Raw genomic sequence first — 15,568 nt, forward strand, 5'->3', positions numbered from 1 at the left:
TCTAACGATGGAATGATTTTTAGGGGAGGGTGAAGACACGAAAACAGCTGATGGACTTGTTTACCTTTTTTGTTTACAATTTTTCAGGCACTTGTTATTATTTTGGGTTATTGTGAGATTTAATTAAATTATTGTCGTTAATTTAATAATTTCCTTATATATATTTCCTTATATATAATAACTTTAAAAAGTAATTTAATTCTTCACCCGTCTTCACCCTCCCCTAAAAATCATTCCATCGTTAGAGTAGGCATGCACAAGCCTCTTGCAGAACAACAAAAACTTAAAAGCAAACGGCGCTTTAAGTGACTCCGACCGAAATATACTCTGACACTTTCTCAGTATATTGATTTTTAATGATTCGTAAAAATATATATACAGAAAACATTTTACTACTAACACTTAATCTTATTCCTAAATAAATTAAAAATGTATGCTGAAATAATAAAAAAATATAATACAAAAAATAATATAATTTCTTTCGTCATTTCATCAAATAACGAATACCCGAATTTTGTTAGGGTAGCAAGCCTTAAAAGTAAGAAAAATCAAAATTTTGTGCGCTGGCTTCGAAACGAAATCGCACGCACACATACACCCATGTATGTGAATGTGTGACACGCATACATACAAAGATCAACCGAAGCGCAGGCCAACCTTCTTCATCGCGCTCCGTTTAGAGACTGAGAAACAGAAAACATTTATTGCGAGAATGAGCGTAAGATGAACGAACGATGAGCGTAAGAGAGCGTAAGAAATCCGCTCTGGGGCCTGTCGCAAGAAATTTTCGCGTCCATTTTCGTTGTATGAAATGGGTTGTCTATATGCTGTATGGTTAGTGCTTATGCTTACTCACACATGCTGACTAAACTTTCAGAGTCCTAGATTTTGAAATTCTCTCTCCCCTTACTAACCCATAATAAACACTCATACTTATCTTAACTACCATTAAAAACTTTATTTCTCATTTCGTATTGCATAAAACGTACGTATTGTTATCTAAATGCAAATAAAGATGGCAGAGCGTTTATGCAAGTGTGTGTAATAATTCCAAGATAAAACAATCTCGCCAGCAAAGCCAGCAAATAAAACAAACAAAAACAAGAACACGATTCGTATTTTACACAAATGTAGAATTCTATGATACGGATGCTGGGCTATCTCAGCCTAATCCCCGAGACCCGGGCCGGCAATAATGATAGCACTAATAATGGTGTGTATGCGTAGGTAAGGTATGTGCCACGAAAGGTATATAGATTCATGCAACAATATGGACTCAAAGATGAGTTCTTATCGGTATTTACGAGCTCTCGGGTGCTAGAGACACTGTCTCGCCTGACGGGTCTATTGGATGGATACATTATTCTTTTGATGGAATGGCTTTTGGATGAGGTTAAGTCTTAGACAAATGTAACTCTGAAATCCTAAGTGTAGTTATCGCTATCTTCTAACAACATGAACATGGTGTGGGCACAGGCACAATGCGTCTCTGGCTCTGAAAGACGCCCCTGGACGCTGTTGGACTGGGTTGGAATGGGAACTGGAGTGCTGGGTGAGTGATCTCAGCAGGAACACTTGTTCTTCAGATCCGAGCCCGTTGCATCACCCGCACTGCTCAGGTTGAACTTGTCACCATCGCCCAGATCGGCAGTTATCAGCTTATCGTTGATGAGTATCTGGATTAGAAAAGGAGGCGAATTAGCCTAGGCTTTGGTCATAGATTAGCGTGGATTATCACCTTGTTAACGAGGGCGCGGGCTGCCTCGTCTATGTTGATGTTCTCCTTGGCGGATGTCTCAAACCAGCCCGCGAATCCATTCTCCCTCACGTACTCATCCATCTTTTCTGGTTGCGTGATGATGCCCTGCTTCTCCTGATCGCACTGCAAAGTAAACAACATTTTTTAGTTAAAGAACTCCTTAAAGACACTGTAACCCACCTTATTGGCCAGCAGGATGCATGGTATGGGGCTGCCGTCTGGCAGTTGCACCTTGGAGTCCAGGTCCTCCTTCCATTTGCTCACACAATCGAAGGTCCCACTGCGGGTCACATCGAACACGATGAAGGCGCCCACCGCCTCCTTGTAGTAGACCCTGGTCATGTTGCCGAACCGCTCCTGTCCAGCGATATCCCACAGCTGAAGACGCACTATCGTATTGGCGTCCCATTGGAGCACTTTCAGGGCAAAGTCGACACCGATGGTGGCCCTGTAGTTCTGGCTAAAGAACTGGTGGACGTATCGCTTGATAAAGGATGTCTTGCCGGTTCCCAGCTCCCCGATGACTAGAATCTTGTACAGATGCTCGCGCTTTTCGCTGGTGGACGTCATGATGGCCTGAAAGTAGATATGGAATAGGAAGCATGAGCTAGGTAGGAGGTCTATACATGGAAGATATATCTAAGATATTAAAAAATGGAATACTGGAATAAGGTTTAAAAAAAAGTGCCCCTACTAAGTCGGATAACAATTTACACCTCTTTCGGTTCTTCGCCTCGTCTAGCTTGTCAATCATGAATGAGATTTATAAGTTGGCTTTCGAGACCCCTTGGCCCTGCTCTGGCCCTTCCCTCTCTTCCGGCACCATCAGTTGAATGACACTCTCCCAGACACACACCCAGGCACCCATCGGGGCCACAGATACGCTACATGACACTTGTGGGGCTTCCTCGCTAGGCAAACGTCTGCTAAACTGTTCAACTGGCGAACCGACGTCCCCGGCCATGGTGACACCTTACCGGTTCCATTTCCTGATCCATTGTCAGGTCACCGAAGGCCGGCATGGGTTTGGCGCTTGCGGTATCCTTGGTCTCGTCACTCTCCTGCTCCTCGGAACCAGAGTCCTGGAACTCGCTAGCCACTGACTGGTAGTGCAGGGTCTCCCGCCTGCCCTCGATGCTGTCGTGGTCGCTCAGCAGGAGCTGTTGCTGGTGGGCGAATTGGAGGCGCCGGAGACTGGAGTCGCTGGGCTCGTCGCCGGAACTGGGCTGCTGGTTGGCGGCAGCGGCGGCCAAGGCAGCTTCGTAGGCACTCAGAGGACTGCGCACAGCACTGCCCACCGCGAAACGGACAACGGGCGAGGATTGGCCAAGGGTCTGGGCACTCTCCGCCGAGGATATACCGTCGTCGGGTACTTGGGGGATAGTAGAGATGGACGAGGTGACTTCCAGCTCCGGTAGTGCTGGTTCTTGAATCGCCGGCTCAGCCACGGTTGTTTGGTTGTTTGAATTTCTGGCGGTATGGAGGCGGTGTCCACGCTGCTGCTGTTGCTGCATCAACTCCAGCTTCTTGCTGGATGAGCTGGTGACCGACTTGCGAACTGCTCCGGTGCCGCTGGCAGACTGAACCACCTGAGCGGAGGGCACTACCTGGAGGCGACTTGGCTTGGCCGGGGCTCGCTCTCGCGGTGGCGTATCGCGCGTGCTCTCGGTGATAAGAGGTGTCTCTCTCTCTTGGGGCTTACCCTGCTGCAGCTGCTGCTGCGTCGTTTGCTGCTGCGGCTGTTGCTTCTTCTTGGCCACAACTAGCTTAGTGGTGGTGCGGGTGCTGCTACTATCTCGGGTCGTCACCGTCGTGGTAGTGGTTTTCTTTTTCTGCTTCTCCCCCGCCGCCGGTGTCAGGTAATCCGTCTCGGTTGCGGTGCTCTTTGGCCGGGATTTGCTTGTCTTCTTCGAGGAGCTGGTGACGGCTGGTTCCACCTTCTTGCCGCTGATGGTTATTTGCAGGGTGCTGCTGGCGGCCGACGGAGAGGAGGGTGTGGCCGGCAGGGAAGCCTCCACCCGTTCCAGGCTGATGTCGTCGCTGGTGGCCAGGCTGTGCGGTCGCACCTTGGCGGTCTTCCCGCTCTTCCGCAGTCCGCCCAGGAGAAGTCTGCGCGTCAGACTCTTCTTTTTGGTCTTGCCCACCGCCCCGCTATCCGTGCTTATGGAGCTAGCCACCTCCAGTAGGTCTCCGGGCGTGTCTATCTCCTCCTCCACAGTCTGATCCGCCTCCTCCTCCTCCTCGGCACCGCTTTTGGTTTCCCTGTCGGCGCTTTTATCCTTTTTGGTTTTGCTTTTGGAGATACTTCTAAGTGCCGCCGAGAACCGGGATCGGCTTTTGATCTTTCCACTGGCTTCCTCGGAGTCCTCTTTGGTTTCCGCCTCCACCCTGGTTTCCTTTTCCTTGTCTTTTTCTTTGGCTCTCTCCTCGGATGCTGGCGATTCCACTCGCTTTATGGCTTTACCCTTCTTCACCCTTTCGTCCACGTTGGGCATATTTTTAGGTGGCAGTGATCGCTAGCGATTCGTCAAAGGGTTCCTGCCTGGTGGCTTCCATCGGCTCCCGATCGTATCCTGTGATGTCCTGAGCTCCTGACAAATTTCAGCAACCGCAGCGCAGACGAAACAAACGCGCACTGAAATCCCAATTGGCGACGTCTAGGCTTTTATAAATTTTATTTCCAACCCCGCCCCTGCTGCCTTTTGTGGTGAATGGTTTTGCATTACAGTTACAGCAACAAAAAATAAAAAGTCAAAATCAAAAAAAACTGGCACTTACCAACACTGGCGTTTTTCTAGCTTGCGAAATAAGCGTGAGAGCTTGGCAGACTTTTGAATGCGACGATTCAGCCACCGACAGCCACTTATCTAGCAATCCCCGGACAAAGCCGAGGCAGTGTCCACTTGCCAGTGATAATGGCCGCCAGTTGTCCGGCTGGTTAGCCCTGCTCCCGAATCACTGGTCTCTGTCATTGGGATCAAGGTGAGGTGATCTCGATCAGAGCCATCCAATCAACCGGCACAGTCACTGGAGCAGGGCAGTTCAGTGTCCATTTCTGGACCTGACCTAGCACCCAAAACTGGACTGGTTTCTGTCCAGTTGGTGACAACCACCCACTTATCCCCCATCCTATCATCCATGCACCCACCCAGATGGCCAGCAACCCACGCTCCATTGCACTTGGGAGGCTTCCTTTAAGCTGAGGATTTGCCGCATCAACTTGTCCCAAAAGAGTCGCTCGGCATCAAGCGGGCGACACATCAATCTGGCGGACTGGGTGGTGTCTTAACTGATTGTCGCTGCCGCGACGTGACTATATAGAATTACGCTTATTACAAAACGTGGTTAGCCGCAAAGGAAAGAGCCAAGGGGTGACGAGTGGGATGGGTTGGGGTGTCCACATATGTATATGCATTTCCCCATATACGATTACACCCTAAACGCTAAACTGGATGGCACAAATACTCGCATTTGGCCAGATATGTGGAACCCATCCCAGAGCTATACGGAAGTCACCAGCTGTCATTGTTAATCGATTTTTGAGAGCTAACTAGTTCTTAAAATAATTATGAGAATTTGGTATTCATTTAATAGGAATTACTAATAGTAGAAACTACAGGAATATAAAGATGATATGTCTAGACTCTAGACTCTAGACCTTGGTGGTTATACTTGTATACCCAACTATTCATTTATAGAACAGAACCTAATCTAGAATTCCTAAAATAATCACCGACTAGACAACTGTGGTTATAGTCTCTATGGGAAATGGGAAGCAATATCGAGTCAACACTCATTCAAAACGGGGACAAGTCAACAGTCGAATCCTCTCAGACAAAAGCTTACATAATTTATAAAAGATTAAAGCAAACACTACCAGGACGAGCTTAAAAATTCCAATGCTTTTAAACTATGGTATGTTTGTAGTGCCATGGAAACCGAAAGCATTAGAAATTCACTTTCGCATAAATGCGAAATGTCGAACGACAAGGAATTCCTTTTGTGGTTGCAAATGTTTTCAAGAGGAGTCAGTCTCTAAGTCCTTTTCCCTCCTTTCCTAGGCGCCTGCAATTACCCCAACGACCAGCGGCGACCCCATTCCGAACAAAAGCCACACGGATGCCCGGAGGTGGTGGAGTCCTGTTTGGGATTCTTGCCTCTAAATCGGAGGCTCGAACGTTTGAATCCAAAGAAGACTTCCATCTTCACGTGCCTGCCATTAAATGTTTTCATGTCCTTAAAAAAAAGGACTAAACTTAAGAGGGATTCCTGGAAACAAAAGCCAGTTCGGATTGCATGCATCACGCTAGGCGTTGAGTTGAACAATATGGGTCGAAACTAGCAATTGCTAATAGTTTGAAAAACTATAGATTATATACTATTTTCTATTTTTAGTTTCTGTTATTTGAGATATTTGTTTATTGCATTTTTTATGGTGGCTCTTGTTTTTTTCGCAAGCAGCCCTAAAAAGTATGCAATGGTGGGTATTCTACATGGTATCTGTAAAATAAATGTAGAGAATCTTCCTAATGAAAGATTTATATTTTAAAGCTATTATTACAGATATTAAGAGGTCAAAAGGTTGTATAGAAAACTTAAACAGGTAAAGATATTATTTATTTGTATAATTAGCCTACTATAGTAAGCTTTTAGCAGCTTAACACCTTTTTTTTAATGACCAGATAAAACTGCACTAAATGTAACATTGTCTTATGCAAATAGACGATATAAAGATAGCTAACAATGGGCTTTCAATATTTGCACCTTGCTTTTGACGTGATTTGAAGGCGCCGCCACCACCATGTGACTGTGATGGGCACGCTCTCCATTTATAATGTATAATCATACATATGCTTATCAGGGCCCCGATTGCCCGGGCAATTGTCATGTAAATGTAATCGCAGAAAACACAAACTCCACAACAATAATACCGGAGTGCATTGCCTTAGCCAGCGATGCGAGCCGATTGGTTATATAAGGAGCCAGCTGATATCCGGTCCATGCAATCCCCTCGCAATCCCTCAATGGACTCTGCACACGCAACTTTGACTTGTTATCGAAATGTTGGAGTATAGTGCCATATCTTATCACCCAGTGGAGTCAGCAGCAAAAAAAAAAAATAATGGGGGTGGGGGGGAAAGAAACCAGCTCCGATTAGATAGAGGCCAAAAATGCAATGACACTTTTGTGATTCATCAGCTTGAATACAGGCATGTGCGATGTGTAATTGAAATATGCCAGCAATTTGAATGTCTGCCTTTAATTAAGATTCCCCCACACACACGCCCATAAGTAGTAGTATCGGTATTCCAATAATTGACCTTAAAACGTGACGTTGCCGGGGCATTTCGAGCAAAAACAGTAGTGGCGTTATAGCCCTTCCAGTTTTCATTATAGTGTCTCAACGACAACGGCGGATATCTATATGTGGCTAACCGGCAATCACTTAAGTAGCTGAACACACCCACTAGAAAATACCATGGCCCCCTCAAAGTCCCCCCTTCGAAAGCCCATATCCATATCCCAGACACCGATGAGAGTGAAATTTTTGAGGCACATCGCTTGGTGGTTTCGCATTGTTTTGATTTTATCGTCTTGTTTGTAACATTGTCGGGTGCTCAGATGTGGAAACGATTCCAATTTCATTTGGTAGCTTAATTGGTAGCTTAATTTAATTCACTATCGCGGTAGATTAGACACAAACTGGATGCGAACTTGGCCAATAGAGACAGGGAAAATGGCATTAAAGTGCGCATTGTAGTCGGGAATTTATTGGTGTACTCGTTCTATAATTACGAAACATTCCCTACATCTGGTTCTGAAATCCCAGCTGGGGGTATAAGGGGGGCGGTTTTACCCAAGTTCTCTCAGAGACTTAAATGGCTAATGAGTGCAAGCTGGTTGTGTGTTAACGGCCTGACAAGGCAAAATAGCGAACAGTATTGCAACACTTGGCCAACTTATTTTTGGGCATTTCCCTCAATACACTTGGAGAAATGGGGCAATATACACACATATAACTCAATCATATTTCTTAGGCAACGATGAGTATAGACCTTTTTTGTTTACTGTTTTAAGAAGTTTAAATATTTATATATTTAAAACATTTTTCCAAGTGACCTTGTACTTAAATTCCAAACCCAAGGGGGGTCTATATCATCATATATGTACATAGTCTGTTAATACGTTCAGGGAATAAACAAAAACGCTCCAATGTTTCCAACCCGATACTCACTCCGTTGTGCAGGTAGCCGTTGTTCCGATTGATGTCCATGTGAGTCCGGTTTCCCGCGGGCATCCCCCCTGCCAGTTGCAGCGCCTCTACGGCGCCGAGGTCCAACTCCGGCTTGGTTTCGGCGTACGCCGGAGCAGCACTACGCAACGAGAACTGCGAGGAGCTCAGCCCTCCTTGGGAGGGAATCCAAATGTGACGACGCTCAAAAATGGGCGACTCCTTGGCGCTGAGGGCGCCCAGGGAGCCGGCACTCAAGGCTTCCGGCTTGTGTTCGACGGGGGGCAGGTGGGGATCCTGGAGATCCTTGGCCAGGTATTGGCAGCGCAGGCAGGCGCAGCTTTGCTCTGTCAGGTGGTCAGCGGACTTGGACTTGGATTTGGAGCTGGGAGCTAGACCGACGGTCTCCTGGGGCAGGCAGTCGCAGATATTCCGGCGTCCGGCGGAGGTCGAGACAACGCTGCTACGTATGATGCCGGTTGCCATGCAAGTGGCAAGCTCTTGCTCTTTAGACCTTCCGCGAGTTTATCACACTCCCCCACTCAAGGTTATTCACCACCATGGGCTATCTATTCTGCCTCTATTTGTTTGACACTTTTCTACACAGAGAGAAATGGGTGTAAGATTAACGAATGAAATATTTGAGAGTCTAAAATTTAGACCCTATGTATCAGAACACCATTATCAATAAAAAATGATGTCCTATCTTATCATAGTTGATAGTTTTTTTATAGAATTGTAAGGTTATTTTTTGTGGAAATATTGGCATATTATTCCATTCCAATTTTTTTTATTTTATTATATTTTTTCCAGTGCATCTATCTCACTACCCCGACCCCGAGCAACATGTGGTTTCTTTGGAGTTCGTTCTCCTTGTCACACGCGCTTTGTTCTCTTTTTTTTTTTTTGTTTTGTGAGTTTAACGGTAAACAAAGCCCGGGTTCGAACTTGAACTTATCAAAAAATTTCGTATTTCTATTATTCTATTATCAAATTCGCCAATTAATTCATTTCACTTGCATATTCGGGTGTTATCGCGACCTGGCCCAGCTGCACTCTGGATCGGTTTGTTGAACTCGACCAATGCACTTTTTTGGAACAATTACTGGCACTGTGGCTCCATCGAAACTGGTTTCCCAATGCAAATGGGAGCACTTACTTAGTTTCTTGCATAAGACTTAAACGGTCTTTTGTTTTGGTTTATTAATGTGGCTCGGACTGTTCTTGGCGCTAATTTTACGGCTCGTAAATGAAATTCACACACGTTCCGACTGCCAGACACGCAAAAATACGACACCAACAACAAACACCACAAACAAAATAAGGCTCCAACGTCCGCCCTCTACAAATTCCACCCGTTGTTTGATTCGAAAAGACGGTTAACTTAAAAACATGGACACGAAATGCTTCGGATCGGGTCTCGGGTCTGGCACTTCGGGGGAAACGAAAGCGAAAGCTTTTTATTAAAAGCTTCTGGGGGTTGGGGGCGACCCCCAATGGTGGTCCGATTGTTTTTCGGTAAATCGATAAGCCTGTTTTTTTGCAAATGGCGGCACTAATTCAAATTCAATAAAAATATATAAACATTTTTTAAGTTTAGACCACTGTTGATGCTTTTTATAAAGCTTGTCTATAGCCGGACGCTGCCAGATTGTCTTTTTTTTTAGAAATATACTCACCTAGTTGCATCCTCCGGCAGGTTTTTGAAAAATTTTCAAAACAAACCCTCCCATAAAGAAGAAGAATGTGTCTTTTTAACAACAATTTTGGTATAATTCTTATGAGGAACTCAAAATTTAGAGCTATATTTCTTATTGTATTGTACTAGCTATTGTCAGGAGTCCTTTCCTTTTTGAACGAATAAAGCAGCTATTTACAATTAAAAAAAAAAAGTCAATCCTATAAATATTTAACCAGAGGCACATGCTCAACATGGCTGGCTTTGGACATTCGGCAAATGTCACTCTGAGGTAAGAACTCTTAAGGAACTAATCGGAATCCTGAAGTTAAACTTCAAAGAACTGTCTTCATCGCGGCGGCCTATTTGTGCTCCTCCTCCGCCGTGGCTTCTTCCTCTAGCCGTTTCCTCCTGGCCAGCAATAAGTGGGAAACGTTCTCGTAGACCAGGAAAGTGATCATACAGGCGGGCACCACCCTGGTCAGACTCGCCTGCAGGCCCTTGTAGAAGCCCCGAATGCCCTCGTACCTGCAATAGAGAACCAAAGACATGGCTGGGTTAGTGAATGTTATCCAGGGCCTAACAACTACTTACAGTAAACGCGCTTTGGAGGTTTCACTTTAGCAAAGAGATTCTGCAGAATTTGCAAGAAAGGACAAGAGGGTAGGAGAGAGCACTGACTACTTACTGAAGCTGCCCTTTTAGCCCTTGGCTTTTGGCCAAATGAAAAGACGCTGGTTGGACTGTCAGACGCTGTCAGTGGTTTCATTTAGTTCTCATATGGGAGTTTATGTATCTTTTTTCATTTGCCAGCGAGGCATTTTTCTTAATAAAGTTAAGTCATTTTTAATTTTCTTCTAGATTTCATTTGATATTGGGATTGTATCTCTGCTTGGCTTATGATTCACAATGCGTTCATGCTTATTTACATAAGTGTCAAGGTTCATCCTTAAGATTATAAACCATTTCCGAAATTATGAAGAATCTTTTTGCCAAAACGAAATTTTGTATCAACTTTGCTGGGGACGACAGTGTCCCAGCATTAGCTTTTACAATTCCAAGCCATTACAAAATAAATAATTTAACTAAACTATAAACTAAATGTGTGTATGTGTGGGCTTCCGTTTCGATGGAGAAGAATGGTGCAAGAAATGCATCTTTGAAATTACATTTCATTAACCAAACATCACAACAATTACTTTCAAAGTGTTCTCATGGGGGGGATGTACAATAATCTAGCTATGGAATAGACTTAAATCTAGGGATATTAGTTGCTAGGCTAAACCAAAGTTCAATTACAACAATAATACAAAATAATCGTGTCATTTTCTGCTATACGAGCTGCACATCAAAAGAAGCTAAATAGAAAGATTCGTGTATTCTAGGGCTTAGCCTAAATTCTGTGTGGTCTGTTGTATCAGATTCTAGATTCTGGTACTAGTCTCTCTAGTCGCTAGTTAATACTCCATCTAGCTGGTCAGCTTCTCCCAGATCAGCATGACCATACAGATGTTGGGCGTGACGTGAACCAGGTAGGGCACCAGTCCCTTATAGAATCCGCGCATGCGTTCGTACCTCCAAGTCTGTTTGATGCAGTCCCAGGTGCCGTTGTACCGATGATGGTGATCCTGTAGCCTCGCCCTAACCACCTGGTAGGGATATGTAGCTGCTGCCGCAATCAGCTTGGAGACGGCTGCGAAGCCCAGGTATTCGGTGGTGGCCTGTGGGTGGAAGCAAAAATATATGTCAGTGAGGCGTTCGATACTTTCTGAACAGCTGCCAAAAATATTCTTTGGACGTCATTATAGTCGGTTCCAAGCGGATTTTTCGGCTGCTTACAGACCAGGTCATCACATTAAAAGCACAACAGATAAACTCAATAAGCCCATTATCAACAGATCCATTAACTTTGGACAGGTTTTAGCTAGGGATTTGGTAGACCGATCCACCGATTCAATAAATGGATGGGGACTTTATCAAGCACTCTAGATTAAATCCATAAATATAGAAATCACCCGATGTGATATTGTTTAATTAAACTTGTTCAGAAAAGAAATCTCTTGTGTGCTATTATATTGACCGGATCTGTTTACCCAGTGGCGTATATATCCGCTGTCTGCGACACGCGCTGCTTGGTCATGTGACGATCATCATCATCATTACCATCTGTGATGTGGATACTCACCAGCTTTGTGTCGATGGGCAGCTTGCGATACTCGTTGTAGGCATTCTTCATCTCCTCGTAGGTCATGAACTGGATGGCTCCGTGGGAGACGCCCAGCATGCCGGGCACAAAACCGCGGTACAGGCCCCGTACACCCTCCTCCTTGTAGATCTGGCCCAGGGCATGGATCATGCCCCTGTATTCGGCACAGTTTGTGGCGTCGCACTGCAAACAGAGACGCGTCTTCACCACCCAGATGGGGTTCGTCAGCAGAAGGGTGAGGGCTCCGGATTCGGCAGCCGCCAGCATGTGCATGGTGGGTCCCAGGGGCATTGTTGTGTTACCACCCTGGATGAAGGTCTTGATGGTGTTGTAGCTATAAAATAATACAATAATTAGTAAACGAGTATTTAAGGATATAGAAGGAGTACTTACAACATGAAGTACAGACCCCAGGAGGAGCCCGATCCCCAGACATTGGGAGTGACACCTTTGTAGAGTCCACGGAAACCCTCCTGCCGGAAAATGGTAGTGAAGGCGCTACCCAATCCCCGGTATTGTGGAACCGTGGCTGTACGACCATCGTTGACTAAAAATAAAAAAAAGACAAATGAATTGGAAATGTCATAAATGATAAATAAACACGTCTAGACGGTTTGGAACCTTGAAGCTCTTGCCTAAGGGTCTGAAGACTACGTCATTCTGTTTCTTTACTTTGGATTTGTTGGATGACGGGCTGCGGTTATATACTATGCATCTACTAGGCAACTGTACGGCGGATTGTGGACAAATCAGTTGTTGACTCCCTGGCCAAAGTTGTTTTCGCCAAAAAAACAGATAGATAGCGTTAATTGCCAGCCAACGGATGCGATAAGGGGGGCGATTCGAAACCGAGTTCTTCCCAACATGTTTACGCCTCCATTAGCGGCTATTTATATGACGGGGACTTCATACATATATTCCTATATAGCCAGCGGCAATCATAAGATCTGGCCTGACAACAGCCGCGAAAAGGGGGGCTCGTCTTGGTGCCGCATGCTGATATTTCTAGACTATTTTTAGCCGCCCCAGTTGTGACCTTGAGCTGAACTGGCCAACTAGTTGGAGACTCTTCCTGGGCCTGTTCCGGGAACTGGCCATATTGAATAGAGCCTCTCTAAGTAATGAGTTTTTCGACTCGATATACGGCCAGTCAGTATCCCGATAAGGTCGCTTAGCTGATTCATCACTTCCCGCTTGGCAACAACAACCTGTTTGGTTTGTGCCACAAAAACCGGACGGAGTGGACGGTTGCCCCCGCTGAAAGCTGCCGTTAGCCAGCCAACTTGGTGTACAGTCAGTCACGTGATTCAAAAGAGCACAAAGGCAAAAAAAAATATTAAAAAAAGCAAAAGCTGGCGGTTAATAAACTGGTTTCCACGATTGGGCCAGAGAATGCGTCATCGCTGGAAAAGGCCTTGCGCAAGTCAATAGAAAACAGCTGTTGCCAAAAGCCCCCATTCCAAAATGGAGGTTAGGATCATCTCATGTGGGGGGTCTTTAGCTCCATCTAAGTACCCAGAGTTAGGGGGCCTTATCAGTTTACAAAATTTAGCATGGTGTGATTTTTTATTCGCATAAACAGCGCGTGTGGTTGTTATTGTTTACGAACCGCTTTTCTGCTAAATTTACATATTCACTTTGCACCGATCCGACCCGATCCGGGCAACCTAAGTAGTAACAATATTTAATAAACAAGAAACCAGCTACCCCAGCTTTTAGGTATTTTCTGAATCAGAAAGTTTACGGAAATATTGTTCACGTATTTTGCGCATGAAGCTCAATCGAGGACAACTATAATAATATGTATGTACAATGATCATTCATACATATATTCGGTCACTCGCCAAAGATATGATTTTGTTTTGCAAACAATAGCATAAACAATTGCTGAATCAGCTGATGAGGCAAAAAAATTCGAATTGTTTATTAAGTTTTAGGGCACCCCATTAATTGGGTTCCGGGAAAATTCAGACAAGATATGGGAATTTCTAACTGATAACTAGAACAGTCGATATCGATCTTTGTTCCAGAACCATAAAAGTAAATGAAAAACAAACATTCGAACTGCTAATAGCCAGTTTCTGGCCGGGAATTCTAGATTAGCACACGCGCCGAGGGGCTTAAGAATTGGAAATTGTCAACAGACCCATAAATTTTACCAAAATAATAGCAAAAACTTACTTCACGTGCCCGTGGCCCCATTCAAGTTTTGTTTATTCGCGAAACTAGAATGCGAATTATATTGAATTACAGACAGACGGTCTGTCTGACGGACGTCACTGCTGGGGGACGTCGTTGTTGGATACGCAAGCGACTCAAATTTTCCATGGAAAATTTTCATTACAATGCGCAAGCAGAAATACAAAAAAAAAAAAAAAAATAACCAGAGAAATAAACAGAACAGAATGCATTTAATCTACAGCCGAGCTGGCGACAATTTCCAGGCACGTGCTGCGGGGCTCACTATCTACTACATGGGACTAAAGATCAGGGGAACTGTAGATTCTATAGTTTCGAGTATATTCTCAAAGCAACATGTTTTAATATAGAGCTTCCTACTTCCGTAATAACTCTAAATATTTAGTAGAATACTCCCCATCTATAGAAACCCAACCTTAGACAACATTTCTGCCTTCTGTAAGATATGACTCACCTGCAAATCGAATCTTTATCAGATCCAGTGGATGTAGGATTAGTGTGGAGGCCACACCGCCGGATACACCGGCCACCAGGTGCTCGTATTTCACATGTTCGAAAACATTGAACTTCTTGGGATTGCTGGGGACGCTGGATTGTGCTTTAATTGAATTCATTTTGTGCTTTGATTTCCTTTCGATTTCTCAGATGTGACTTTTGTGTATCTGTATTACTGTTGCAATATCTGTATCTTAGGTTTAGGCGCTGCTCAACTTGTGTGGGTATTCACTTGTGCGTGTGAATTGTACTAAAAACTACGGGCTATTTACAATTCTTTGGCTTTAGAAATGCTGACGCATGGGCGCAAATCAAAGGAAATCGTTCGCCGAATTTATCTTGTTGCTAGGCGCACAGTTTTTGTGGTTGTTGCTGCTTTTGTTGCTGCCACTGCTACAGTTTAAACATTTCTGCCTTTGCTTAGTTGTTGCCGAGCTCATATTTTCTCTCGTTTTTTGCCAGACGATTAATATTTTGTTTGTTTCCGACTCCGACGCGCTGTATCTCTTCTTGATTGCTTCCCAGAATTATAGCTGACGAAATTTTCTCGTGATCGGTCCTCAGTAAAGTATTATTTCCGATTAGCCATCTATCCGTTCCTTATGTAACTGCCGATTCATAGCTCAGAGCAATGGTGCAGAATAATGGTTTTACTAAAACAGATTAGCTCACTGCAATTAACTACTTGGCACGTGTAAAAGCTAATAAATTAAGTAACAACTATGGGAAAACTGTTCTAGGCGCGAGGCAGCGAACTGCAAGTTGTCGATGAAAAAACGAAAATGAATTTTTTGTTCCAGCTGTCGACGACTAAAGCTTTGCGTTTCTAATACTTATACGCAGTGTTGGTAAGCGTATGCATGATTTTACTTATTACTGACCATGTTTGATGATATTTACCCAAATTGAGATGATAAATAAATATTTATGTAAGCCAAATGTTATTAATGATTAATAAAACATTTTAACACCAAGGAGAACTGCTTAGTGGGGGTGGAA

The 15,568-nt window shown here is 44.4% G+C and overlaps 2 protein-coding genes across 4 annotated transcripts; both read right to left on the minus strand.

Annotated features, from left to right (window-relative positions):
* Positions 1-933: 933 nt before the first annotated feature.
* Rab32 (RAS oncogene family member Rab32) lies at positions 934-9,363 on the minus strand. Of its 3 annotated transcripts, XM_017232447.3 has the most exons (5): positions 9,151-9,363; positions 7,995-8,590; positions 1,940-2,335; positions 1,739-1,882; positions 934-1,676 (listed from the first exon to the last, which is right to left on the minus strand). In XM_017232447.3, the coding sequence occupies exons 2-5, from the start codon at positions 8,475-8,477 to the stop codon at positions 1,563-1,565; spliced, it is 1,137 nt and encodes a 378-aa protein (XP_017087936.2). In that variant the 5' UTR covers positions 8,478-8,590; positions 9,151-9,363; the 3' UTR covers positions 934-1,562. The 3 variants fall into 3 exon arrangements, with proteins under 3 accessions (XP_017087936.2, XP_070134526.1, XP_017087935.2); XM_070278425.1 differs by lacking the exons at positions 7,995-8,590; positions 9,151-9,363 and adding an exon at positions 4,538-4,645; XM_017232446.3 differs by lacking the exons at positions 7,995-8,590; positions 9,151-9,363 and adding an exon at positions 2,737-4,470.
* Positions 9,364-9,755: 392 nt separating this feature from the next.
* On the minus strand, positions 9,756-15,568 carry LOC108119304 (solute carrier family 25 member 32). Its single transcript, XM_070278534.1, has 6 exons — positions 15,470-15,568; positions 14,529-15,222; positions 12,269-12,422; positions 11,855-12,209; positions 11,245-11,390; positions 9,756-10,197 (listed from the first exon to the last, which is right to left on the minus strand). Exons 2-6 carry the CDS (start codon positions 14,686-14,688, stop codon positions 10,032-10,034), a joined length of 981 nt encoding a protein of 326 aa, XP_070134635.1. The 5' UTR covers positions 14,689-15,222; positions 15,470-15,568; the 3' UTR covers positions 9,756-10,031.

The sequence above is a fragment of the Drosophila bipectinata genome, chromosome 2R (assembly GCF_030179905.1).
Source record: "Drosophila bipectinata strain 14024-0381.07 chromosome 2R, DbipHiC1v2, whole genome shotgun sequence".
NCBI lineage: Eukaryota > Metazoa > Arthropoda > Insecta > Diptera > Drosophilidae > Drosophila > Drosophila bipectinata.

Coding starts and splice junctions, on each gene's coding strand:
- Rab32 (XM_017232446.3), bottom strand. CDS start 4,254: ATGCCCAACGTGGACGAAAGGGTGAAGAAGGGTAAAGCCATAAAGCGA. Junction 1,883..1,939: donor GCATCCTGCTGGCCAATAAG/GTGGGTTACAGT, acceptor TTTACTTTGCAG/TGCGATCAGGAGAAGCAGGG. Junction 1,677..1,738: donor CCCGCGCCCTCGTTAACAAG/GTGATAATCCAC, acceptor TTTCTAATCCAG/ATACTCATCAACGATAAGCT.
- LOC108119304 (XM_070278534.1), bottom strand. CDS start 14,688: ATGAATTCAATTAAAGCACAATCCAGCGTCCCCAGCAATCCCAAGAAG. Junction 12,423..14,528: donor GATAAAGATTCGATTTGCAG/GTGAGTCATATC, acceptor TTTTATTTTTAG/TCAACGATGGTCGTACAGCC. Junction 12,210..12,268: donor TGGGGTCTGTACTTCATGTT/GTAAGTACTCCT, acceptor ATTATTTTATAG/CTACAACACCATCAAGACCT.